Source organism: Aptenodytes patagonicus, chromosome 8 (genome assembly GCF_965638725.1).
Source record: "Aptenodytes patagonicus chromosome 8, bAptPat1.pri.cur, whole genome shotgun sequence".
Classification (NCBI taxonomy): Eukaryota; Metazoa; Chordata; class Aves; order Sphenisciformes; family Spheniscidae; genus Aptenodytes; species Aptenodytes patagonicus.
The window spans coordinates 22,794,081-22,821,691 of NC_134956.1; the positions used below are offsets into that span (position 1 = coordinate 22,794,081).

General features: G+C 39.0%; 1 protein-coding gene across 3 annotated transcripts; it reads right to left on the bottom strand.

Annotated features, from left to right (window-relative positions):
- Positions 1-391: 391 nt before the first annotated feature.
- Positions 392-27,282, bottom strand: CRBN (cereblon). 3 transcript variants are annotated; one of them, XM_076346695.1, is made up of 11 exons: positions 27,169-27,282; positions 23,467-23,576; positions 23,099-23,301; positions 22,060-22,209; positions 18,134-18,296; positions 13,989-14,051; positions 13,169-13,253; positions 11,401-11,516; positions 7,291-7,355; positions 5,609-5,740; positions 392-3,980 (listed from the first exon to the last, which is right to left on the bottom strand). In XM_076346695.1, the coding sequence occupies exons 1-11, from the start codon at positions 27,233-27,235 to the stop codon at positions 3,797-3,799; spliced, it is 1,338 nt and encodes a 445-aa protein (XP_076202810.1). In that variant the 5' UTR covers positions 27,236-27,282; the 3' UTR covers positions 392-3,796. The 3 variants fall into 3 exon arrangements, with proteins under 3 accessions (XP_076202810.1, XP_076202809.1, XP_076202811.1); XM_076346694.1 differs by having other exon boundaries at positions 23,467-23,579; positions 27,169-27,281; XM_076346696.1 differs by lacking the exons at positions 11,401-11,516; positions 13,169-13,253; positions 13,989-14,051 and having other exon boundaries at positions 23,467-23,579.
- Between the last annotated feature and the right edge of the window lie 329 nt (positions 27,283-27,611).

Below are 27,611 nucleotides of genomic sequence, written 5' to 3' on the forward strand. Positions count from 1 at the left end.
TTTACCTACGCATTTCTCTTCGTGGGAGAAACTGGAGATAAAGGGGGCGCTGGAAAAACCATCAGGACTCTCAGACCTTGGGAAGTCAATATGGAGGGAAATAATTTGGGACTGAAGCTAAGAATTACTCCTCAGGTGAACTAAAGCAAGTAAGCGCACAGATGAGAGAGAGAGAAAATTGTTTGAGATGAAGGACTTAATGTTTCATTTTGATTATCCATTGGAATGACAACCTACGCTCTCTCCATGTCATTTCTTACCTTCTCTGCACATTCTTTGCAGCTGAAACTCCCTTTACTGAACATGTTACTTTTTGAAGCTAACCGGTTTAAAACACAATGTAAACCCAAACATTTTCTTTCTTCCCATCCCAACAATCAGCAAAAAAAGATCAGTTTTGAAACAAGTTGAATTTTATTCTTTGCAAATGTTTGCAAGCAACAAGATTTTTCTGAAAAGTTGTCTCAAAAGGCAGACAGAGGAAGAGTTAAAGCGGAGAACGTGCTGCCCTTTCCGCAGCTTTTACAAAGCAATTAAACAAAGGTGAAAAAACAATGAGAGGACCAAAATGAATTGCAGCACATACAAAAATAGCATTATTAAAAACAAACGGTAGAGTATTTGAACATGTTTTAGACCGTGTGCAAGTGTCCTATGTGATTCTACCTATTCATCAAAACTAAACTAAAATATAAGAAAACTTGCAATATTACAGGCTCCGATTGTATGACGTCTTTATGCTATTGCAACGACAGCTTGAAAATGAGCGGTTCTATGCTACACATACGCCAATCCAGCCGAGACCTGCTGCTGTGCAGGGCAGTCCCTCTTCTGTCCCTACAAGACGCCTGTTCGTCCCTCCTGCCTCCGTCAGACCCGACACCGGCGCTGCGACTGCCTAATTCCTAGAGCTCACTAAGAAGGACAGAGATTACGGTGGGAGAGAAGAGAAAAATGATCCCTTTTGGCAGCAGCCAGCAAGTCAATATTGGATTAATTAACGCATGAAGCTACGTGCCAACCAGTCAATGTAGTAAATGTAGGAAATTACCATAAAATGTGATTTCCTTTGTACTTAGCTCTCAAAAACATTGTCAGTAATAACTTTCCACAATCCCAATCCAGTAGTTTTTCTCTCCAAAAAGGAGAAAAGCAGCATAGAAAATATTAACCAATGTATAGAACCATCCACGAGTCCACATCCACCCTGCACGTCACATGCTGTACGTTCTGAGCATTCTTGCAGGTGCAGCACTGTAACGGCCAGCTTCACCACGGCAGGATTCATCTTCTTCGTGGCAACCTGAATCGCACTTGTTTTCAACCTGGAAAGTGTCATGGACTTTGCAACGGCAAACATTACACAGCAGGTCAGGCAGATGGAACATCATCAACAATAAAATTAAATTAGTGCTAAATTTACTCCTGACTTATCTCACTTGATTATATTAGTTTACATTTGACTATATACACACAATACCAAAAATATGCCTATTTTGTATTCAAACATTGCCAACATAATGCCATTTTTAGTTGAGGCAATCCAAAAGACTCGGCCAAAAAAACCCAAAGACCTTATGAAGTTCAGCGATAGCTGAGAAAATAATTTTGAAAACCTCACTCACCATACCCTCAGTGAATGCTTAAATCGAATGGCAGCAGAAGGTACTTCAAAGCACCCTCAAACTTCTTGCCACCACCAAGCCCTACTGAGCGTAATGGGAACAATGGATAGTAGTTATCGTTGAGGGAAAAAATAAAGCAGGCCTACAGCTAAGCAGTGTGTGCGTCTCTGTGCACGCATGTGCGTGTCGTGTGTACGTGTGTGTGTGCATGTGCATGGCGTGAGGGGAAAGCTAAGTATGGTTTCAGTGGTTATCCAAGTACAGAGGTTTCACAGTCTCACTCTCACACTAGTGCTTATCATTTCAGCCTTTTGAAAGCTTATTATAGAAACGTAATCAAAATACAGAATGTTTTCTTGAAGAAAATGAGCCATCATTCACCCTCTATTTGTTCAGAATTATATTCAAAGAAGTATTGCTTTTCACAGTTCACTGGCGAGTCAGAGCACTGCACACAAAATTAAATACGGTATTACAGATGTCTACGGAGAGAACAAAAGTTACGCAGAAGCACAGAGGTAGAAGGCTTCGAAGAACTAAACCTGAGTTACACAATCATTAGTTTCTACACACCCAGCGTAACAAACTACCCCAGCAGCCTTTCAGCATCGAGCATCTTGTCACATCTGGGTGTCTCCTCAGCTGCGCTGCAAGAGGTCCCACACTACCATTAAATCAGCTACTTGTCTTGTAGAGAGGTCTGACGTCGCCTTGCACTGAAGTCATCTGTCCATGCTACGTGTGTTTGACGTAGGGGCGCGAGTGAGAACGAGCAAGTAATGGCTGATGTCTTAAACCTTCAGTAGTTTTGTGTCCTTATATTTAACAATGCAAGTTCTCAAAGATTTACTGTGAAGAAATAAAGAGTGAATGATAAAGCTTCAAAAGAAAAAAAAAGTGTGTGTACACATACTGAAGAAATCTTCAGTTTCCATCACCAAAGTGCATTCTAAAGGGAAAAAAAAAACTTTTTATTTTTTAATAAATTTATTTATTAATCAGCAGCAAAAGCTGCCCTATTTTGGCACCCGATTTCTGTAGCATAGACAGCACTTCAGACCAAAAAAACCCCAAACCAAACCAAAAAAAAGCACTGCCTTTTATTTCTGTTTTATTTAGAAACTGTTGCTGTTTGTAAGGTAAGGGTGATAATGTGAAATTTTACTTTATGATATGAAAGTGTAAAAGAAAAAAAAATTAGAGATGTTGCCTCTCCCTTGTCCAAATACGTACTACTGAAAAATCTCCATAGTTAGGTGTTTTAGCCAGTACTTCACAGAACCCTGGGCATGTAGGCTGGTAAACTAATCTTCACAGAAATAATTTTGAAAAGTAAATATAAGCACATTTGACAGTAAGTGACAATCTATTTGATGTATATTTTGCATAAATAGTTTAAAATTTAAGACTTCTAAAGTCAAAGGTTCTAAATGTGTCAGACAACGTCTAAGGACCGGAGCCTTCACCCGGGTTCCTTCCAGAGGGCAGCCTGTAACGCAGCCGGGGGGGCTGTGGGTAGCAGGCAGCTCTGCCTTCTGCCCCTTACAGCACTGCCACCGACACGACCAACACAGGCCCAGGCAGAAGAGAACTTCGGCCTTGTAACTCTCCGTGATGGTTATTCAGCAAATATCCGAGAAACAGCGCGAGCATAAAATGCAAAGTATTCCACGTAGTTAGAAACAGGGATTCTCAGCAAAAACACTTTGAAGTATATTATGGAAAATATTCCGCAGCAAGTAACTGGTATCTACCATCGTACATATATTGCATAAATTATACTCTGTTTATTTGTCATTTTAGTTTCCCCCCACCTTCTTTCACTGCAAGTTGATAGCAGTAAACATTTTCTGAAATTATACAAGGAAGGAGAAAGTTCAGTCTCAAGTCTGCCCAGAGCGCTCAGATCGATTTCTTGGCGTCTCATGCCGCCTCCTCTCCCCAGCTGTCATCTGAAAGATTCAACCTGCAGCTCTCAGTGTGTCTGAAACAACGGTAATGTGGATACACGCCAAACCCCAATGTAGTGAGCCTGCTTGTTCGGTTGGTTTTTGTGTGCGGGTGTGGGTTCTTGGGTTTTTTTAAGTTTAAGTAAGCATCAGAAGCAGAACTGAGCAGATGCGTTTAAGAGACAGACTACTGCCAGTTCACCTCCAAAGCAGGTTACTAGATTACAGGCAGAGTAACGGTGATCTATCGTGGCCCGAGTCTTCCTCTGTTTCTGGAATCCGAGGCAGGAGAGCAGACCGTGTCAGTCCCCAGAATTTCTGAGGTGACATATCCTTTTTGGTAGCTGTGAACTTCCATCCCATATGGTTCCCACAGATTCTGCACTGGGCTATAGTCCAGGCATACCTATCGAAAACAAAACAAAAGGTTGATGCTAACGTGGAAGGAAAAGACACCTTAGAAATACTGGAACACAGCTCACTTATCAGGTAAGAAGGGAATACTAGTCTCAAGCTAGATTTTCAAAGAATCTTTGGGAATTAAGGTGCTCAGCTCCCACCTAAAAACCCCACAGATCTTAAAAACAAGTTAAAAAAAATCATCATTCAAGTATAGAAAGCAACTAAAGCATTTTTACTAGCACATTTCAACAGTATGATGAAATACTGTGTGCCTTAAAGAAGAGTCACAAAATGGTTCTCAGAGAGTAAGTTACTTAATGGAAATAAAAGTGATTTTTGCACTGCTCCTAGATTAACAGGGAACTGTACTTCCCAGAGCAACAGAGCTTTACTTTAACAGCTTTAAAATGCAGAATATGAGTATTTCGGAACCCTCATAGAAGAAAAGAGCTGAGAAAACACATAAGGGTGAGAAAAATTAACTCTAGCTATTATAAGCCACAAGTTTTCTTCAGGGAGTCTTAAAGAGCGCATTTCTTATGACAGATATGCCCCACTCCCTCCAAGTCATTACTCAGTGCTATGTGATAATCCAGAAAAAACCCATGATCAACACGAGAAAATGGAAGAGTGAATGTGTACGTGCGCTAGTCAAGAACCTCGGACTGGCTACAGATACAGCAACGCGCTATTTCACGCTGCTTCAGAAGAGCAAAAAGGGACAGAAGAATGATTTCTAACACTCTGGCACAGAAAGGACCACACAGAAAAGTGATCTGGTAAAAAAAAAGTATTTAAAGAATATTTTTGTGACACTAAAATTCAAATATAGTTTGACATTTGAGCTATTTTCAAGAGTTAAATACTCAAAGTTTTGAATGAGCGCCTGAAGCACGCTTGTCTAGCCAAAAAACATTAAATTTAATCTACCAGAGAGGGGTGACATTTTGATGCAAGACCCTTCATTATTAGGCAGACTTTTAGATCTTGACAGTTAATTATGCTACTTTTACAGAGATAATTATTATTAAATAATATATATAAAATATCTATTATATATATTAATTATATATAAATAATATATAAAAATAATATATGTTATTAAATAATAGTAATGAAATAAATAAATAAAACCCAGAGGTAATCACAAAGTTAGTGATTTTTAAATTAATGTTACATTTCTTCAGTTTTTAGATCTAAAAAAAAAGTATCTCAGTAGAATAATTGCATTTATATATTATGTTTTCCATTTGCACTTTATTTACTTTATGATCAAAGAAAGCTGCATAGAAACAATAATTATGATTTTAGTTGTGACTTATACAATACTATACACAAACTCCCAGACAATCAGTATCCTGTTTAAGGCTCTCAGATGCCAGACTATGTTTTAAAATCTTAAAATTTCCATATACTTAAAAAATTCCAGAGACATTCTGAAAACATTCTACCTGAATTTTCCATTTTATTCTGTATTTTGAAAAAGTCTACATTTACTTTCCTGTTTTTCATACGAGCAAAATGACGGCTTATGTTTCAAGAATTGCATATTTACTATTCCACCGTCACAGGACTGCATTTACAACCAAATTTCTCTCATTTACTAACAGAGTCTCTTTTAACTGTTATTACCCAGGAAACCAGCTGTGCTCTGTCGATGGTCGTCCACTGAGATTCAAGTTGCAGGCTTTATATACAGTAAGGGTTTCATGGATGTACCCGTGAGGATTCACATATGCTGCCATGGGTCCACATAAGGATAAACTACAACAGACAATTAATGATTTTGTCAGAGTTCAAGGAAGAAACAAAAACCAAAGGCGGTCAAATGTAAACAGAGGAAAAACTGCCAACCACGCTCAAAACTATCTTCCATAGCAAAAGAACCACTTCAGGCTGTAGGGAAAAAAAGGCATGTTTAATTATATTATTAAAAATTGAAAGAAAATAGATACTAATGTAAAATATCATTGGTCAAATTTTCTTAGAATTGCAGAAATTTAAATGTCCGGTGTTATAAATCTGATGCATTCATCAGACATAAATTATTCCTGTTACCTACTTATCAAGTCCCTACTTCAGAAAAGGTATTTAACAAGATATCGTCATGAGTAAGGACTAAACCACTGTGTTCAGATGAACCTCGCCCAGCTGTTTGTTCCAGGGGACAAGTTACTTAGAGGATGGCTGACAGGATGCTATGGAAACTACCTCATTTAAGGCAGTTATTAATCTGTCCCTCAAAAACCTACAGCTCAGTATAAAAAAAAAAAGTACATGATAGACTCATAATTTATTTTACTTGCTGCTTTTGAATAGCGACTGCCAATAAAACCAAGTAACACCTACATTGCTAGTCTGAAATATAACTTTTAAAAACTTTCAGAAGCAAGCAAGCAAAAATGTTCATTCATCACACTAACTTCTCATCGTTCTTCTGTTAAAGTACATCATACCCACACAGCAGGAATCGTGGTTTCTGGAAACCACCATTTGATTAGATGATAAGAAATGGCTTTTAATTACCATGCCAGCTTCTTATCACACTGATAAAGGAAAACCACGGGGAGTCGTGCTTTGTTAAACCAAGACGTCTTTTAACCTTCATATTATCATGTGATGGACAGATATTAGTTATGCAAGATTAAAATAGTGACAAGACTGCCAGAAGCAGCAATTATTTGGAAAAATGTATAGTCTTATCATTGTTGAACATGGAAGATATTGTATAGGTCAAATATATAATGCAAATATACTGTCTAGTGAAGTTATTAGGATTAAATCCTATATTCTTAAAATAAAAGAGGTATCACAATGCTTAATGACATAAAAAGGCAATTTCCTTACATGACAACATACGGGGAGCCTGTCTATACCACTCAATTAGTGCATTTTAATCTGCCGTTGAAGCTTGTTAACATATAGAAGTCGCGATGAAGTGCTGAGAGACCTTTTTGTCCTTTTATTTCTGAATAAAGCTCACGAGATCCCAAATTTCATATGTAACAAATCTGTATTTCAAAACTCACCGCGGAGCATGTAACTCTTCAGTGGCAAGGTGACATAACACGGCGTTTCACACTAACTTCCGTTACAACACACAAGGTGGTGTTTGGATTTACTAACTTTTTATTAGAAAAAGCTCAAATAACCTGTTTTGCTTTATAAAGAAAATTCCCTATAAATATTTACTTAAATTTTATTAGAGTTGTGGAAAACACAATAGTTATAAAGACATAACCTAGCTTAATCTGTTTTGCTGTGCCAATGTTTCTGATCAAGAACCTCCCAAAGATTAAGAGCAATAAACTCACCTGAATATTTCATTCTTGGTAGTTATTTCTGTATCTTGGCATTGCTTACAACAAAGAGATGTACACTTGAAAGGAAAAACAAAGAGGGTAATTTCATTCATTTCCAGACGCTTGTCAGCACAGTGGCAAATAATAAAAATGTCTCTCCCCTTCCCTCAGAATAGACTTTGTACCAATTTTTTTGTTTATCTGGGCAGCAGTCACTTATGTTTTCTCTTTCTAGCAAAGGATAAAAAAAATTTCTATTATTTATGGTAAACATTAATTGTTATCTAAAAGACAAAACATTTATATACTTTTTTCTCCCGCAAAAAAAATCCACACACAGAAGAGAATCTGACTACACAAAGATAATAAATGAGTCAACCTTCTAAGGTCTTTAAAAGCTAATTTAGAAAAAAAACTTTGCTCTTCTAAGATACAACACAGAAAAGGTGGATGAGTACAAATGCAACCATTAAGTTTTTCTAAAATTTGAGAATACTGTAGATCAGTGGTTTTAATTTCCTCAAGCAAAATATGTAAGATGTATTGATCTTTCTCTTAAATATTATAACAGATAATCTATCTTCTACAATTTCTAGAAAGTAGAATGAAACAATTCAGCACTGACATTGCCCAGAAAATAAGCATTTAAATCAGCTTAGTAGAACACTACTATTAATTTTCAGGAGGTGCATTACTTCTACCTCTTTTTAAGGGTAATGCATGTGAAATTACCCAAAAAATGATCCACTGTATTTTGGAACGAAACGCTGCGCCTAGGATCTTCACTTGGACAAGTCCCCATGTGAGTGTATTTCCTTTTTAAACTTTGAGTAAATCATACTTTGTGCTTCTGAGCCTCCCTCAGCTCTGACTCCTGCACTCCACTCATCGATACTACACAGGCTTACGTCTTTACTCTCTTTTCCTCTATTCAGAAGCTCTGGGCTTGTTGCTGTGTTTCAAGTTCCTCCAGCTCCTTTCTTGCAGGTGACATTGGTTCTGCCCCACACTCTCAACACACCGTCTACTGATCTTGGAGACTGAGGGAGGAACATTGCTCTACTATACAGATAAATAGTAATTTATCATCGAATCATAGAATCATTAAGGTTGGAAAAGACCTCTAAGATCATCGAGTCCAACCGTCAACCCAACACCACCATGCCCACTAAACCATGTCCCTAAGCACCTCATCTACGCATCTTTTAAATACCTCCAGGGATGGGGACTCCACCACTTCCCTGGGCAGCCTCTTCCAATGTTTAACCACTCTTTCAGTAAAGACATTTTTCCTCACATCCAATCTAAACCTCCCTGGCGCAACTTGAGGCCATTTCCTCTCATCCTATCCTACCGACCCCCACCTCACTACAACCTCCTTTCAGGTGGTTGTAGAGAGCGATGAGGTCTCCCCTCAGCCTCCTTTTCTCCAGGCTGAACAACCCCAGTTCCCTCAGCCGCTCCTCATCAGACTTGTTCTCCAGACCCCTCACCAGCCTCGTTGCCCTTCTCTGGACACGCTCCAGCACCTCAACGTCCTTCTTGTAGTGAGGGGCCCAAAACTGAACACAGTATTCGAGGTGCGGCCTCACCAGGGCCGAGTACAGGGGCACGATCACTTCCCTACTCCTGCTGGCCACACTATTTCTGATACAGGCCAGGATGCCATTGGCCTTCTTGGCCGCCTGGGCACACTGCCGGCTCATGTTCAGCCGGCTGTCGACCAGCACCCCCAGGTCCTTTTCCACTGGGCAGCTTTCCAGCCACTCTTCCCCAAGCCTGTAGCGCTGCATGGGGTTGTTGTGGCCAAAGTGCAGGACCCAGCACTTGGCCTTGTTGAACCTCATACAGTTGGCCTGGGCCCATCCATCCAGCCTGTCCAGGTCCCTCTGCAGAGCCTTCCTACCCTCGAGCAGATCAACACTCCTGCCCAACTTGGTGTCGTCTGCAAACTGACTGAGGGTGCACTCGATCCCCTCATCCAGATCATTGATAAAGATATTGAACAAATATCATAATATCGTAACAAATAATCATACACCAGTTCACTTCCCTTCTTCAAGCTCACTTGGCCTTTCTCTCCTACCAGGGACCTTTAACGCCCACTGTCGCTCACTCTTTTATATCACCCTTATTCACAGATTATAATCTAATGTTCATATATCCCTCTCAGAATCCAAGACAGCTACCTAATTCCTTCCCTCCATTTCCAAACCTATCTAATCGCTACAATTAGCACTCTCAAGCAGAATTCACAGAAGTGTTATACCTGGGAGTGATGTGCATTCCTTTAAAAATAAGCACAGAAACAGTTAACTGTCTTTAATAACAGGAAAAGCTATTAAAAGTACAGTACAATTCACTGATACCAAAGACAAAAGAAAATGGATCAGGTCTTACAATCAGTTGTATTACTGTAAATTGCATTCTGAAAATGAAACATGTTAAGTCCATCCTCCTCAAGTAAACCAAAATATATGCTAAGTTGTCTTCTCATTAAACAATCCTGGCTTAAAAAGAGTGGATTTGACCAAAATAAATGTTGCTAAAAAATTGTAAAAAACCACAACGCACTTACAATTCTCACACTAATATAGAACCGTTAAACACATTTACAGAATAAAATGTCACATGTTGATGAAGAAAACACCTTTTTGGCGCAGGCTAAAAATCAGCTTTACCTTATATTTTATGAGGGTAACTTAAGTCCTCTTGTCTCTTTGGGATTTATAGAAAATATACAATGTACTGAACATGAACAGTTCTTAGTAGTACCTGAGTATCAGAATATTTTCAGAGTTTCTGACTCAGGAAAGACAAATGAAGTTTAATCTGATACAGTCTCACGCAAAAACCTGTCCATGTTTGTCTCAGAATTCGGAAGAGATGTTTTCTGTCTCCTTTTCTCTGTGTATTGCCTCTTAGATTTTTGGTGCATGAACTTTGGGAAGAGGAACAGTATTAAAATGCTGCTCTGGTTCTCTTTTGCCCAGAAACAGGCACTACTTCTTAGGCAAACAGGCAAAATTTCCACTGCTCTATATCCAGTGGACAAACACAACAGTGACTGGGGTTCTGTTACACTAACGTTTGAGACAGTGCTTTGGTACCCCCAGCAAGCTTACAACCAGCAAGGTGGGGGTCAACCAGGATGTGTATAGCTATTCTTTGTGATACGAATGTCTTAACAAAATATTAATTTGTCTCTCCATTCAAGAATTGAATAGTAAATTGAATAGTAAAATTAGTAAAATTAAATAGTAAGTATTCCAGCTACCATCAAACACATAAACAAGTTTACAGTTAAAACTTGTATTTATACCAATGGCTTTTTCTCTTTGCAAAGCGAATAGCAATCTGAACTCCTGTTGGAGATATTGTTGCAAATGCTGTTCCTAAAACAGTCGGATTCAACATGAGGTTCACTGATACTTAGTTGCATTATCAGTTATAATATGTAATATTCCTTATAGTAGATATTATTATTAAGAAAGTATATATTATTATAACGAAATGTACTATGTAAAAATAAAACTTTAACGTCCTACATTTAGAGCATTACATGGCCATGGCAGTGGAAAGAAGGGAAGACAAGTTTTTGAACATCTTAAAAAGGTATTGCCTAACAGGTCAATACAGGTCTCTTGCAAAAATCCTTTCAGTCCAATACTTAGATTTACACTCAATAGCTCAATACTAGGAAGATCTATCTTTTGTTACAAAATCCACAAGGTTTCATGGCACAAAGCTACTTGATTGCAGTATATTATACTGTTACTACGGGATTATGATGTTCCTAAGATGGTTATGAGCAACATTGGACTTCTAGCACCATCTCTTGGCTAAAAAAGTGCTGTGGGGCGTTGAAATACGATTTCTAACACAAGCAAGTATTATTTTATGTTTCTTGCTTGCTGCCAAACATGAAGTCTAGTATTGAGAGAGAGCACATTTTCTTTCTGAAGCAAACTTTTAAAGGGGAAGGAAGAAATAAAAGAACACATAAATTCACTCTCTAGAAGTATTATTTGGAAATTTCCTATGTTTTTGTTACAGATTGTAACAGTCACTCCTATTTTTTTGTGAGAACAATTTAATGACAAGTAAAGAAAAAATACTCACTTTGTTCATAATATCTAATTCACACCGGAGTCGCTGAACAGCACTACCTATTTTAAGCAACTGTATACGCAATGCATCATCAATTGGCAGGCAAGCAGCAACTCTGTAAGAAAAATCTAGAAATGAGAGAGTACCAGGCCTGTTAGAATCTGAGAGAGAAATAAAACCTACTACTTCTACTCGGTTACAGATAGAGTGCTAAAACTTAGGTTTATAATAGACTTTTAGAGGTCATCTCGGTACATCCATCTAAGGCTGGATCACGTACACGTAAAACCTCTGCCAAGATATTTGTCTAATTCCACACTTAAAGATCACCAGTGGTGGAGACTGAACAATGCTAGTAAGGTAACGTATTCTAAAACCAGAACAGACCCCTGGAGAACATTGTCTGATACAGACTTCCACTCCCACAGTGAATTACTGTTTTCCAACCACCCGTGGTTATCTTTATGCTTGCACTTCCTCTTTTTTTTGCAAAAAGACAGACATGCTTTTATGAGAGAAGGAAAAACTAAAAGAAAAAACCCCAATCATACACCTCCTTCATACAAACAAGTTTATTACTCACGTTAGTACCAAGAAAGTATTCTTTACTGTTATATTGTGAGAAGGAAAAAGACATGCTCTGTATACGCTCCCTTCTAGAGGTTTTGGAGGGTTTTTTCCCCACATTTGAATGCAGACCAAAATTAGATCCAAAAATATTCAGTCAAGACGACAGACTTTTTTTTTTTTTTTTAAAGTGTTAATATGACAGTAAATTCTCAGGCAGCAACTTCAATCAGGTATTAAAAGTCACAAACACAAAAGGTAGTGGACTTTACTACAGCCATTCTTTAACTTAGCTAACAAAAACCTTGCTAAGCTGGAAATCACCCCATTCCTCACAGACTGTAAAAGAATTCAAAAGCTGAAAATTTAAGTCAGCAAAATATCAGTGTGCTGTGAATCGTGAGAAAAGAAGTGCCAAAAAAGTACTGGATTTTTTTGTTTGTTTTCAGATTATTTCATATGCTTTCCATATATGGTCCTCTAAGCAGCACTCTGGGCAAAGCAGACGAGAAGTACTTTCAACCACTACTTCAGGCAAATCAGAAACGAGAGTTCCATGTACATCAAAACTATTGAGCCCAGACCTGTATTTGGTGCTTAACTGATTTTAATTGTAGGCTGCAGTTTGAATTTTCCCCCTTATTAGGCATTTGAGAGTCTACACGGGAAAGAACGTTTTTCTCCTTAGAAAGGCTTCAACTGAAATTTCCATCTTATTAGATCCTAGAGACCTGCAGAGAGAAGAGACTGGTCCACTGGGGCACAACCCCAATGCCGGCTAAGGCATGAAATCTGATATCAGCTTTTTTGCAATTAGGTTACTGGTGCTATTTTCCCTCATGTCTGATAAGAGGTAATAAGAAGTAAGAACAAAGAGATTATATATAGTAACACTTAGACTTAGATAAAGATAACTTCAAAAATCTAGTATGCTTTTGGCTCTTGTTTTCTTATGAAACACTTGGATCACATTCCTCCTGCCATGGAGCACAATGGAGTTCTATTTCTTTTACTGAACATGTTTCTGCATGGTTGGAGCATGTTTATGTCTTTGAAAGCTCTGTCATCCTTTTGTCAAAGCCAATCATCAAAATTTATTGGAAACTGGAAGTGAGGGATGGACTGCCAATAAAAGGTAATTATCTAAGTTTTGTTTTCTTAAGAAACTGAAAAAAAATTAAAAAATTAGTTCATGGGCTAAACAACATCATACCTATTGGGTTTGTTGGAAGAGATTCATCTTTAAGATTTTCATCCCATTCATGTAGCTGCCTCTTGACTCTTTCCATCAAGGTTTCCTTTTGTTAGAAGAAAAGCCTAATTTAAATACATAGGTATTTCTGTTTTCTTAGGAAAAAAAAAAAAGGAAGCAAAATGTAGAGTAAGCTATTTTCCCTAAGTGGACATTAGCTTTTAAGACTTACAATAACAACAGACTCATCTTGTATCTACATACTTTAAACTAAGAGCAAAATATGATGGGAAACGGGCCAAAATGAACCAATGGCCCATGGTGGTTATAACTCTCATTTGAGATAAGAAGACAACTGTTAAAATTCTAGAACTGTACAACCGAGATGGGGACTAGCCTGCTCCCTACTTCTGCCTCTCTTACACTAATTACTTTATGTACTAATATACATATATACCTAGGTATATAAAGAAATATGTACGTTTTAAAGAGTAAACCAACTCCAACAGGAAAGACAGACCTAAGACTATCCAGCACCCTGGTGGTTAGGACATTCACCTGGAGCACGTGGGACAGAGGATCGAGCTTTTGCTCTGAGACAACACAGCAGGAACCTGAACCTCTGTTATCCGCCCCAGACACATGCTCTAGCACGAGGGAACAACTATACAGAGGGGGAAGCCCTTCCTGCTCTTTTCACGGTGAACTGAAAACTATAAACTTCTTTAAAACGTAACATACGAGCCAAAAAAAATTAAAGCTTTTACATTATCCAATAATTGGATATTAAAACATACAAAACTAACTGTAGATTATTTGGGAATACACAGGGTGAACTTACAGCATCATATAAAGAGTAGAGCCAGGGAGGCCAAGATGTCAAACTTGCACAGTGGAACTTCCTCTAAAACCAAAACCACAAATATTTATTCTTTAACATTAGCAGATTTTAGGGACAGTTCTTGTTCAAACAAATAAAACTGAGAAGAGAGACCTGATTATTTAAAGACACAACAAATTATCACCATCAGGACCAGTACTTCAACATGAAGCTTCCAAACCACTTCTCAAACGCATTGAGAGCTAAGACCTCTGTACAAGACAGACAATATACGGATTTTCTCAGAATACCTGTCTCAGCATTAAAAAAGTATTTCTAATGTTTAGTAATAAGAAATTATGCCTTTCAAAAAAGCATCTGAAATGTAGACAGTTCAAAAAATTTAAGTACTATTAGATAGTGCGTCTGTTCCTTAGTCTCCGTCAACTGTTGCTACTTCAGCAACCACAGCAAACCACTACGTAAGGTGATTAAACTATTCATATCAATTTAGTCAAATACATAAATAAAATGAAAGAAGGAGATTAATAGGCCGTATCAGGTATTTTAACCTAACATATATAAATTCAAAGGATCTATGATGATATTTTTAAAATGGAAAACTAATCTCTTAAAAACATAACCAAAAATACCAACACGCAAGTTAGGAGCTCCAGAGGATGCTTTCTCACAGCAGAATAAATCACTGATTAAGACAACTTGGGTAGTCTTGATGTTTAATCATATATTGCTAGCCATTCTCATTCTGGTTATCTATTTCATGGAAATCATATTTTCAGAAATGCTTACTGAACATCAGTGCTTGTGCCAGCCTACTGAAAATCTATTAAACAGCTTTATTATAACTTCCCAATGACAGTGAACAAAATACTGTACTATCTCCATCTAACAACATCCTATGAAGAAAAATTAAGACCCAAATAGACCACTGAGTAAGAAATAAATGTGGAGGAGGAAAACAAAAACAATAGGAAAAAAAACCCTGAAGGTCTCATAACTATTTTTTATTGAAGGGTATTCTTTCAAAATAAAAGTTTTACTAATAGGAGCGGCCAGTGCTACTGTATCATACTTCACTGTGAGCATGACTAACCCGTTCACTTGAACTGTGTACAAAAATACCTACACAACAGTACAGAGCAGATACGGAGGAACAAAATACAAATGGCCACCAATACCACCTCTAAAAAATCTTCAGCCTGTGTATAGCCTGTGCATATCCTGCAGACATGAAAACTTAGATTATAACTGAATTCCTTAACCACCAAATTTCCAGCAGTGTAAGGTTATTTGCTTAGTTAACTAATTCTCTACAGTAACTTCAGAACACTTAAATTTATAGATTTAGGTTAATAAAAATCTAAAAAGCAGTACACTACATAACCACAATGCTTCCCAAATGAGGATTTCAAATTGTTCTAGAAATACTTACAAATTAAATTTCCATTTTCCCTTTGAGGGCAACTACCCTTATTTTACAAATGGGGGGGGGAAATCAGGCAATAGAGACTAAGATCCACAGCAAATAAATGGTACTTTGAAGAAAGAATTCAGGAACACCAAAACTCAAGTTATTGTTTTAATTAGCAAGTATATTTTTTGTAACAGCTGACATGGGGTCAGCTCCTGTATGGAGTAGAAACCATTCTTAAAATGCAACTTCCATTTTCTAATGCTTCTCATTATATTAGTAAACATACAGAGGTACAGCCTGTCATATCGGAAACGGTCACAGTTCTACTGACATCAGTAGAGCGACGGAGGTCAGTAGGACAATGCCCCTACTCTGGATCTGTATCTCAATCCACAAAAGACGTGCACTGCATTTCAGCTATCATCAGCTAGACTCAGTCTTGGAAAGGGATTTCCGCCCCCACCCCCGCTAGGCTTAGGGTTTCTGGGCTTGTTAACTCATAGATGAACTTGTTCAAGAACTCTGAGAATCAATAGCTTTTTGTTCTTAATGATTTTTTTTTGTGTGTGTGCCACAGAGTTCAAAACCGTTGAAGAAAAAAACAAATCCAAACCTTAACTGCATCTGACAATGAGGAGAGTTACTAGGATTCTATATTAATTTCTGGAGGTAGTTCCAAAGATCTCTGCAGATACAGAAGACTTCAAGGTATCTTTCCTCTTACATGCCACTGACTGAAGCGGTGGGTTAAATAAATAATAAGCAAGCCACAATTTTAGTTTTTTCAAAAGTGTCAGGTTGCCCTCTTTCACCACATCCTCTCCTACTGACCTCAGCGCTAGATCTTGTCCCATTAACCTTACCGCGCATATTTGTCCACTGTTAATGATAGTTAGTCTTTGAAAAGCTTGCACTGTGCCTGAGAATGAGCTAGGTTTACACTCAAAAGGCTTTTGCTGGTATAACTATGCTGGTAGGATACGCTAGCATGGTGCTTATTACAGGAAACATAATTTATTCCAGCAAAATTATCCTTTTGACAGTATATTTTATTTCAGACTCCTAAAGGAAAATGCTGTATACTGGTAAAAGTGCACATTCACTTGTATAAATGCATCTTTTAGCACCTTTTAAACAGCGCAGCTGTCTCCAGCACAAATCACACCTTATTATTCTGCTGAGCAATGCAAAAGTTTGTAGCTTAGGCCTGGCAGCAGCCACTTAGGACTCTTGAAAATGCTGCCCTACAATCTCAGTGTGAATTCCCTCCTGATTCCAAGTACTGTCACAGCTGCAGTGCTGCAAAAATACTGTAAACAAGCAAAGACAGAATTTGTGCCAGTGAAGCAAAATTAGGTTCTAGGAAAGTAGAACCTAATTCCCTAATGACAATAACAACATCTTGATAATGGTTATTTCTCCTCCTCTAAAGAAGTGTAAAGTCCGCATACTTATTAAAAAAGCTCTAGGAAATAATATTAATAAGACCATGGAACTGTTAATTCACGCACTTTGTGTGTAAAAGCACCGTCTTCTGCTAATAACTACTATGTCAACATATGCAGAGTGCATGAAAAAAATCAGAGATTTCTATGGCCCTTTCCTATCTTGTCACTTTTAGTACCATAATAAAATTTAAGGAAGTTTCTAAATTCAGTTTAAAAAAAAAAAAAAAGGAAAAAAAAGGGGATTACATATTGACTACCCCAGAAGGTAAATCTGTTGAACAAATACTAATAAATCAAAAAACAGACTTAGAAATACATGTGCAATTGGCCAGAATAAGTGGATTGTATAGAAAAATTGTGATCTGACAAAGCAAATGACTAAGCACAAAAGTCAGCAAGAACTTTACATACATGTTATATAAAAATCTGCAAGATGAAAGTGCAACATAAAGCATGCTCAAAACTATAAAGTACAGCCTAGTTGTTAGCTAGCAATCATCTGTGTGGGAATATTTGACTGAGTGAAAAAAACTGAGTCTGTCATTCTAACGCAGATCCACATTTTCTGTAAACAAGTAACTGCAGGTGCAGAAGTTAATCCTTTAACTGATGCAGGTTTTAAAGCAAAATTAGCAAATGGAATTGTGATTCCAAACTAAGACATTACAGGTCTTCAGTTTCATCACTGAAATGTGGGGGTCACCCCTAAAATACCTCTGCTCTTTAAAGACCTCTTCTACCTGAATCAAAGTCACAAAGAAACAGTTACAAAAGCGTCCTTATTTCCAAAACCACACCATTATGACAAGTACAACAGAAAAGCACTGGCACTGTCAACACTGATTGCCAAATTTTTATTGTCAAAGCAATGTCAGTAAAAATCAAGATGTTTCTTTGACCTTCCTACAAATAAAATCCTATAAACTTACTGGTTTCTTCCACCAACACTTCTCCATCTACAAGCTTTACCAAACAGCACTCTCTCTGAGGTGTTTTGATTATGTAAAAAAATAATAATTGTAATATTACATGAATTATTATGTAATAATATTAATCTAATAATACTGTAATTAAAACCAAAGAGAACTCATAATACAAAACGTGTATTTCCCCATTGTTGATGGCTGATAAACAATCACATAATACATGACAAAAGCAGGAGGTTGGCATCCAGCATCCCAGTTGTGCATCCTCCTCTAAAGATGAACAGACGGGATTTTATATTGATTTTCAAAATACCATCAAAAATTTGAAGAAAAACACCACCACAACTAGCTTCTAACCTTTTGATATTTCTGCCACCATTGATGTATAGCTCGGTCCTGCCACGCTGTAGGTTTTGAAGAAGGAAATATATGGCATCGGCTGAGAGACTGCAGCTGTACTGCTGACATTGTTGAAGGCAGCACTCGCTCAGGAAGGATTTGTACTTTAGCCTGCTGGATTCTGATTAAAAAAAAAAAGATGACATACACACACATATACAAGAGTTTAAAAAAAATGGATTTTACTGCTTGTAAAAACATAGGCTTGTGTAATAGATGTAATCACTACATAGTACTACAGAATTTAAGCAGCAATCCATTCAATCAGATTTTTAATGTTGTATTAATGTAAACCAAATTACCTTAGGGAGCATACAGTATATCTGTAGCAAACCAAACATATACTATTCTAGAACACAGATTATCTCATGCCCTTGGCTAAATTATTAAAGCCACTGTGCTGACTGGACTTTGATCTACCTAATTGAAGACAGAAGCAATCTCTGTTTTTCCCTTTCCTTTAAAAACCAGAATTAGCTGTTTTCCAAATATTTTTTGCACTGGTATACAGAACTCTACAAAGATCACTGCTTTAACTTTTTCAGCAAAAGTTTCTTTGCTGGGTTTCCCCCCCCGAACAGTTAGCTTCCTTTTCCATGGGATACAATGGGCTGTCTTTGTATTTTAGAGCACTAGATATCTGTTGGGATTACGGTGGACAGAATTAAAGCCAGATTGGCTGTGGCAACACAGCAGAATATTCTACCATCTCAGCACTGTATTTTTAGATTTTTGTCTCCTCAAGTTACTTTTGGTATAAACTAATAGTCAGCTATTACGTATCAAACCCTCAGAAAGGAAGTTTAGCTGAAATGCAGTTTGCTATCTTCAAACCACAAAAGCTTATGTGCTTAGCTAGAGTTCAAAATCAGCAGAAATAGGATATAGACTCTGATCATCTTTTAATATCCTAGCATTAACCAGGTCACCTAGTCCACAAAGAGTTCAGCAACAGTTATGTGGCTACAAAGAATACTGTCTAGCAGGAAGGACTTTACATTTTAACAGTATTATGCATCAGAAATCCTGAAATATTAAGATGCATGTCATTACAAATTTCCAATTGTACTTACAGGGACAACACTGTAGAAGAAAACATTCATTTTTCCAATAATTAGAGACCTCTGAAGTGTGCCACCTCTCTCAATATTCACTACAGATATCCATGTGTCAAGACACTTAACATTCGTGCCAGCAACAGATACTAAGCTAGTACATATTAACCTAGCTATCCTTGTCCCTCAGGCAGCACCTTGCCTGTTAACCTCATGCCAGCGGCCCTCATGGCTGACTCATTAGGGTTCCGATCACCGGCACCAGATTCCCTAATGGCACCGGTATCGAGTTAGAAAGCCTTAGGAACTTCACTGTACAAAACTGCAAATGTAAATGTACATGTAAGGTTTAAAAGACCTGACAGAGATTACTCCTGCAAATGACAGAATTAATGAGAATTAATTAGCCCAACCACTGAATCAAAAAGGCCTGGTTTTTGTTTTCCCCAAAGCAAAATATTCAGCATTTCTTACTGCTGATGGTTTGGAAGAGGTTCACAAATGGGTAAGTACATTCCAATACTGACTATATTACTGAGACTTGAAGCATTCATCCATGAGCCTGGTAAAGTTTCTGTTGAAACAGCTGAGATATTCAGGTAAATCATCAGTTATTCTGATTATATTAATGTAAACACTGATTCCAATCTTGCTTCCATACACATAATATACAGACCCCTGTTTGTTTATGTAGGGCTCTGGTCATTTTGCCTGTTGTTACTTGTGTAGGTTTACTCTGAAGAAATGCTGGCAAGCGTTTGTGTTCTGAGAAGTGCCAGAATACTGAGACTGAGCAATGACCCTAGCTTAATTCAGGCGTTTTGAATCCCATATGCATCCCTACAGAATTCCCAAGCATGCAGCTATCTGAAAGCAGAGTAACTCTATATAGTTTCAGTCATTCCAACAAATCTAGAGCTTGCCATGATAAGATTAATCTTGCCTCCTTTATTTCACACGTTTAAAAATTCATACTTAAGAAACTTGCGAACGTGCTGTGTAAAAGTGATCTCTGCTAGTCCAGTAGATATAAAACCATCATAATAAAATGTTTTAACAGTACAACAAAATCACTATACATCCTGTTTCTGGATACTGAATTCTCAGTAACAATGCCACTGCTACTGTAGCTGTCCAAGTACTGCCATCTTGTGTTCAAGCAATGGTTTTTCTAAGCTGTAAAATTTGGAATATGTTATCTGTAACCAAACGTTAGATAGCAATAAACAGCAAGTAGCACACGTATTCTTCATTTCTTCAGCTGCAGGTCGTAAAAGCGTAAGAAAATGCTGAGCTCAGACTGTTCCTAGGCCTCTTTCTAAAGCAATGCCACTATACGGAACAATAGCAGAACACAGATGATTAGCTTTAGATTTACAGATTTGGAGCAAGATGTTATATGCCTTGCAGAAAAGGCTACAAAAACCCCTAGCAATTGTGCTAAGAATTGTCACATGCTCACAGATTCAATGTCTGGAGCCTGTACCTGTGGACAGTGATGTTGACAGAGGCTCATGATGTAATGCATGATGTCAAGAACTTGAGAATGACAGAAGACTCAACATACTCTTAACTAAATGTTAAGGGTCTCAGCCACTTCTATAAATAGACAAAGGTATTAATTACATAATATGATAAAACTGTCAGGAGCCTTTAAATATCGCAGGTATCACACTGGAATATAGAAAAGAACAGGACTAGAATATAGAAAAGAATACTCCTATCAAAGCCGATTTGAGTATGTTTGACAAGCACATGAAAAGAATTGTCAACCAGTAACAGGAGAAGTAGCACTTTTCTATCAGTGAATTATCAGTGAACAGTCAGAAAGGAAGAGGTAACACTTGCTGAAGGTAAGGATGTACTAAACTGTGACAACGGTTAAAATAAACAAGATTTAGTATTTGAGAAACTGAAAATGATGGGCTGCTTGCAGTTAGCAAAAATCAAGAACCACATTCAAGTATTTATCCAGAAATCTCAGTGTGCTTTTATGTTTTACAAAGGGAAAAAAACGAACAAGAGAAGCGACTTATTTCCCCATTATTACCAGACTCCAGTCCTCCCCTTTCACGGGCAGCTTCTCATGAAAGCCACCACCCCTCTGGGCACAGTTACTGTCCTCTCCATATCTGAATCATGCAGCTGAATCCTTCTGCATGCTGCTGAGGCTCAGTACTTAAAGATCACTCAAAGTACAAAAAAGGACAAGCATATTGTTATTAGCTGTAGTGTCAGACACTTGCCTGCAGCAGTTCAGAGCTGCAATTGCACATAAAGTTACGAAGTGGAACACGTCCAGTGCAGACCATCTCTAGAAAGGTCTCCTTTCAGAAAACGAAAGTTACAATTTTTCAAAGGAATGGAATCTGGTCGCTACCAGGGAGGCTTTCCACAAGACAACAGAAGGCACACACTTGATATTGTATCCTCTCATTTCACATCTAGTTTGAAACAGGGATATGAGAGATGGTGAAATAAAACTTTAGAACTTACAATGCAGGCAAATCAACATCTTTTTCCTGACTTAAATTTCAGCAACAAAGTCATTCTGACAGATGTTTTCTCACACACAACAAATCAAACTACAGGTAGATATTCTCTAGAGAATTTTATAGCAAAGTTATTAACTACTAAAATGTGAGTCTTAGAACAGGAAATGTCCGAAGTTCTTAATAACCAGAGAAGTGGCTGATTAAGCATCCAATTAATATCTATACTAACCAGTCAACTGTGTGACTGAAAGGGCAGATGCACCTGCAGTAAAATGTAAGTGTTTTGGCAAAACAAGATTTGCAGTATGTAGAGTTAAATACATAATTTTCTTACCCATCTGACTGAGTTCTTATTTCAAGCACCTTGAACCTCTGTCTTCCTATTGCTTTCACTTTGACTGTTTCAATTCCATACTCCTGCTCTTCTCTGTAGGCATATATTTCTGCTGTTGTTCCAAAATGTGCTTCCCTTTCACGTACGTTACTAAAAGTAACAGAATTAAAAAGGTTACCTACCCTCCAAACAGCATTGTTCATTCAGATTTCACGAGTTAGTCCACCTGCACTGACTGTACACAATTAGTCTTATCAAAACAGTAAATTTGGTAAAATACCTTCAACTAACTGCAATTGTTATTCTTCCATTTTAAAAGCAGCTTCTAATGTTTTGTTTGGTTGGGGGTTTTTGCCAGTTGACTTGGTTTTATTTTAGGGTCTAAAGGTGAAATTCCAGGAACACAGGGATCACCAGTGTATCTGCATTTGAAATGCAGATACTGAAAGTACCAAAATTCTTTAGATTGACTTTCTAAAAATAACTGTTCCCACCTCCTACATAATTAAACCACAGTAAATCGGGGGAAGAGGGAGGAGCATTCCCAATTTCTTTTGGCACAGATTAGCCTTTTATCTTTTCTGCTTTTCTATCACCACCTGTCTCAACTCTATTGTGAAACATTTGTCTGCGCTTGTTAATTTACACACAAAACAAGAAAATACACCTTTACAACAATACAGTTCTCAAAACAAGAATCTGATTTTTACATTTCAGATCAAGGCTTATTCTTTAAGCAAGATGGAGCAGTGCATTCAAACAGTTACTGAAATCAAGGAGGATGCTCAAACAAGGAAAGCAGATCAACGCTTACTGTTTCTCTATACAAACATGTGATACTGTCATGCAGCTACCCAATATGACATGAAAACCTTTTCATTACGTATCGGAAGACCATTTTTGTCAAACAATTTCAAACCACAACTTATGTTATTCACCACAGAACTGATGCAACCATCTGCTTTTGGTTTAGTATCCAAAGAAATTGTGCTAAAAATACATGCTGCACACCATCAGTAAACCCACTCGTGTATTTTACCTGTATGCAAGAACAGCAAACGTTCTGTCTTTCTGAATTAAATTCCGCACCATGCTAACCTCTTGAGGGCGAAAAAGCTGAAGAGGTAACGTCTGTCCAGGAATCAACATCACCATCACGTGGGGCAACACTGGAATCACCTGACAGCTGTCATCATCATGTACCGTTCTTCCATGAAACTCTTCCATATCAGAACCTAAATACTGAAAACAGTAAGTAAGCAAATGACAGTAGTATAAGAGGTTTTGGTGATTGACAAGGATAAAATAAAATTAGGTCTTTGGCTTAAGGATATTACAATAGAACTACACAAAAACAATCAAAACCTCTTCAAGATGTATTTAATGGACGATATATAAAGAACATACCACATGTGATGTTGGCAAACTGGTGTCAAAATTAATGATGTTTGGCTTTTCAGCTTCTTTACTATCTTGATCTTCAACTTCCATTTCATTGTCATCCTCTTCCTCGCTCTCTGCTAATAAGCACATACGAAATATTGTGCAGAAATCAATCAGCAAAGACTAAGATACTGAGAAAAATCAGAGAATCACAGAAATGCATTCAATATTCCCAGGCTACAGGCTTTCACGGGGAAGCAACTTTTGTATTTGTAAACTTGTGAAAAATAATTTTCTTGCTGTTACAGCAAAATCACCGTTCTACAGAAAGGGTCAAAAGCTGGTAATTTATTTTTGAAAGGCTAAAGTACAACTTTTCTTGGAAGAAAATAATAAACAAATTCTGTCAGCTCAGATTTTCACTACAGTAATATCTCCTTATCTCGATTCTAAACGTTTTCTGCCTGTACACCGGGATGTCAGATAACTTAATTTCCTGTAGGATGCTGAATACAGCGTTTGAAGTAGTACAAACCTGAACAATATAACTGCACACATAAAGCAAGCGAGTTAAAAGTATTCTGAAGCTCTATATTCATGCAAAGACTCTTGCTGGTATTTCAGACACTTTCACTGCTGTCAGCCTCTCCCGTGTATATACCAAACACACACACAAACCCCAGCACACGCACAAATCCAGCAAAGGCAACCATTAAGGAAGCAAATAACATGACCCTGCAAAGGATTTCAGGTTCAAAATAGTATTTAAAAATTACTACTTTCTTCCCATTTCTCAGTTCCAGGTGTCAATTCTAAAATTACTTTCAGGCAAGAGGACGGTTAAATTATCAGTATATTTTATTTTGGAAACACATAAAAAGTGCATTTATCTGTATAAAATCTGCAAAAAATATTTAGAAGTAAATTAAAAAAACATACTGAAGATAATAAAAAAATATACCTATCTCTAAAATGCTGGTTTCACTGACTGTTGTGTGCATTACCACACAATGTATGCCTGCAAATACTCACCCAAAACAAATGCAATGTAATTATCACACATTTGTAACTGTATTACTTTACAGTTAACTTCTGTAAAGTAATTACAGAAATTACTTCTTTTAACACAAACAGTATTTATACACCATGCTATATCTAAAATAGACGTTATCATAAACTCTGCAGACCAATATGCAGGATTCTTACACCAATAGCTCCTGGGTAATGGATAATCCCAGTGGTGCTGAAAAACATCATTTAGATCTTGAAAGCTATTACATTACAAGATAGGCAGAAAAATATCTTTACAATAGTCTATCTAGTTGACTGCCTTTGCAATTAGTATCTTAAGAAATAATCCAGAGTTGAAAATTTAAAAGGTGGAGTGATTATCTTATCTGAAAGGTACTGTAGGCAAATCTTACAAAAGATGCTCCAGAAGGAAGGAGTCTTCCTTCAGAAGTGGGAGCACCACCACCCGCTTTCACTGAGATCTTACTATTTCTGAGAGTGGGAGGACAAGAGAACAATGAAGGAGACATTCTAAGCTGGTTTTGGAGATCCTTTTCTTTCCCTCTTCGGCCTTCAGACACATTTGTTAAATGTATTCTTTACAAAATGTTTAGTCAATGGTCTTTCTGCTTCACCTTTTTTTTTTTTTTTTTTTTTTTAATATTGCATAGTTTACAGAACCTCCTCTGTATGAGGCATGGCACGACACGCTGATGTTATGGCTCCATGCTGTATTGTATTTATCTCAACAAGAAATGATCCAGCATGACAAGAAAAGAGGTTACAGACTCTTTGGCGTTTTACCTAATTACAGAACTTAAAGCAATAAGACATCATCTTCCTAATTACTGTAAAAAGTATTCCATTTCTTTATGAAATTTCTCTTCCATTATATTCAGTTAGGAACCCTAACCATGAATGACTGCAAAATGTTTAAGACATACAAAACAGCCAGCATTTTGCTTAGCTTGATGGAGGGAAAGAGTAGGAAGTTTTTGCTTGGTTCTGGGGCAGCAGTGCAGGGTGGAGGAGGGAAGCTGACTTCATGAAAAATTACATTCTGGTTTGCATGCACTCTCATCAAGTTGCATCAATCATTAGCAGTTTTAATAGCCTTTTAGAGAGAGGCTGTTTCACTCATTTTTCTGAACACAAAAGGAATTAACAGCAGTTGATTAGAAAGAACTGTGCCCTGCAAACTTTTGCTCGTTCTTGCCAAAAACGCACACTAGCTGCTGTGTGGTGGCAGAGAGGAACGATGACTCATTTTACTGCAGCAGCACCATGTGAGTGTCAAAAAAACACCACCGTCTTCACTCTCCTCCTCGATCACACTACAGGAACAGGAGACGGAAGGCAAAAGGAACTGCATCTTTTACATCCCTAACTATACATATTTCTGTTGATTTTTTTTATTTCAAGATTAGTGCAAAGGCACCCTGCGTGACACGGCTCACATTTCCTTCGTGGCAGGTTCGGCACTCACGGATGCTCATCCTGGCCCGCTAACGCTACCAAATCTACTCTCAACACCTTTGTGCAGAAATGAGGAAATATGAACCTCATTCAAAAAAAACAGGAACAGGGTAGAAAATATTAAAGCTCTATTTCCTAAAATATTCAGGAAATATTTTCATATTATTTTAAATATAAAGACATAAAATGCTAATACAATTTCCTGCTGTAGGAAATGACATCGGTTACTGGCAGGACTTACTGCTACATTCTCCTTTGCATGCTTAGTCTGAAATAATGGGGTTTTTTTCCAGTTTAGCACGAGCTGCTTCCAAAACCGTATGATCTCCTGTCGGTTTGGAGGCACTATATGCTAAATCAGAAAAAGACGTGTTATTATGCAATTGGTACCCACATGAGGAATTACGCTGGTGTACGTGGACGGACAAGCTAGGCTGTTCCACAAGCTCCAGGATAAATACCGCAGAAGTCTGGACAGCGTGTGGAACCCAACACTGCCAACTCGAGTCCTGTGCACAGCACCTCTTGCTTCTCTGCTTATTAATGGCACTAGAGAGCATTTAAATTGAGTGGAGACTTTCTACAACAACAAACGTTTTCCTCAGACTTTGTCCGGTTTTAGAGAAGTCAAATTGAACAGAGAAGAGCGTCTGCATTTGCCCACTTTGGTGGCAACTTCACAGCACGTTTCACCCGATCGGCGGCCCAATGCCCAAACACCCACTGAGCGAGTAACTCTCCCTCCACTGCAGAACTGCGGGTTCAGTCAATCCGGGCTGCGAGCGACCAACGTGCCAACACCCGTTACTTGCCGCGGGAAGGCTGCAGCTCCATTAAGCCAACGTCTGCGCTGCACCGCCTACCGCCCACCTAAAGGCCACCCCAGCAACGCCGCCCGGGCTCCCCAGAGCCCCCCTTCTTCCCACGCGGCCCCGCAGCCTCCTCCTCGGCCCCGCTCCGCCTGCCCTCACCCTCTCCCCAGGCCCGCGGAAGGCGGTCCCCGCTCCCCGCATCGCCTCCCGCCCCATGCCCCCTCCCTGGCAACCCCCCTCCGGCCCCACAGCTCTCCCCGCCGCCCCTTCCCCGCCGATCCCGCCCACGCACCGGGGTCCGGCCCTCTCCCCACCCGCGGAGCCCCGGCCCGGCGCCTCACGCCCACCCCGGCCTAGCGCCTCCTCCCCGGCTCGGCCCGGAGCCCCGCCGGCTCCCCCCGCGCCCCCAGCCGGCCGCGGCCATTACCGGGCACCAGCTGTAGGTGGTTCCCCATGTTGTTACGGGGCTCGCCACCTCCTTCCTCGGCGGCCATCGCTGTTTACCCGGAGAGGAGCCTGGGAAGCCGCCGGCGCGGGGGGAGGAGGCGGGAGGAGGAGCCCGAGCCGCCGCCGCCGCCGCCGGAGCGAGCCCAGGAGCCGCGGCCCGGGCGGCGGCGCGGCGGCCTCTAGCGGCGCCTCTCGGGGAGCGCAGGGGCTGCTGGCGGGTCGGGGCCCGTCCGCCGGCTCTCGGAGCTTCGCGCCGCCCTGCCCCGGCTCCCGGCGGGTATATTTTATACTGCAGGCCGTGAGAAAGGCTTCGCGGAGCGCCGGCGGGAGGGACGGGCGGGGATGCACGGGGCTGTCCCTCCGCGCCGCGCTGGGGCGAGGGCGGCCGCTGCGGGCGGCGGCACCGTGTCCCCCCAGGGAGGG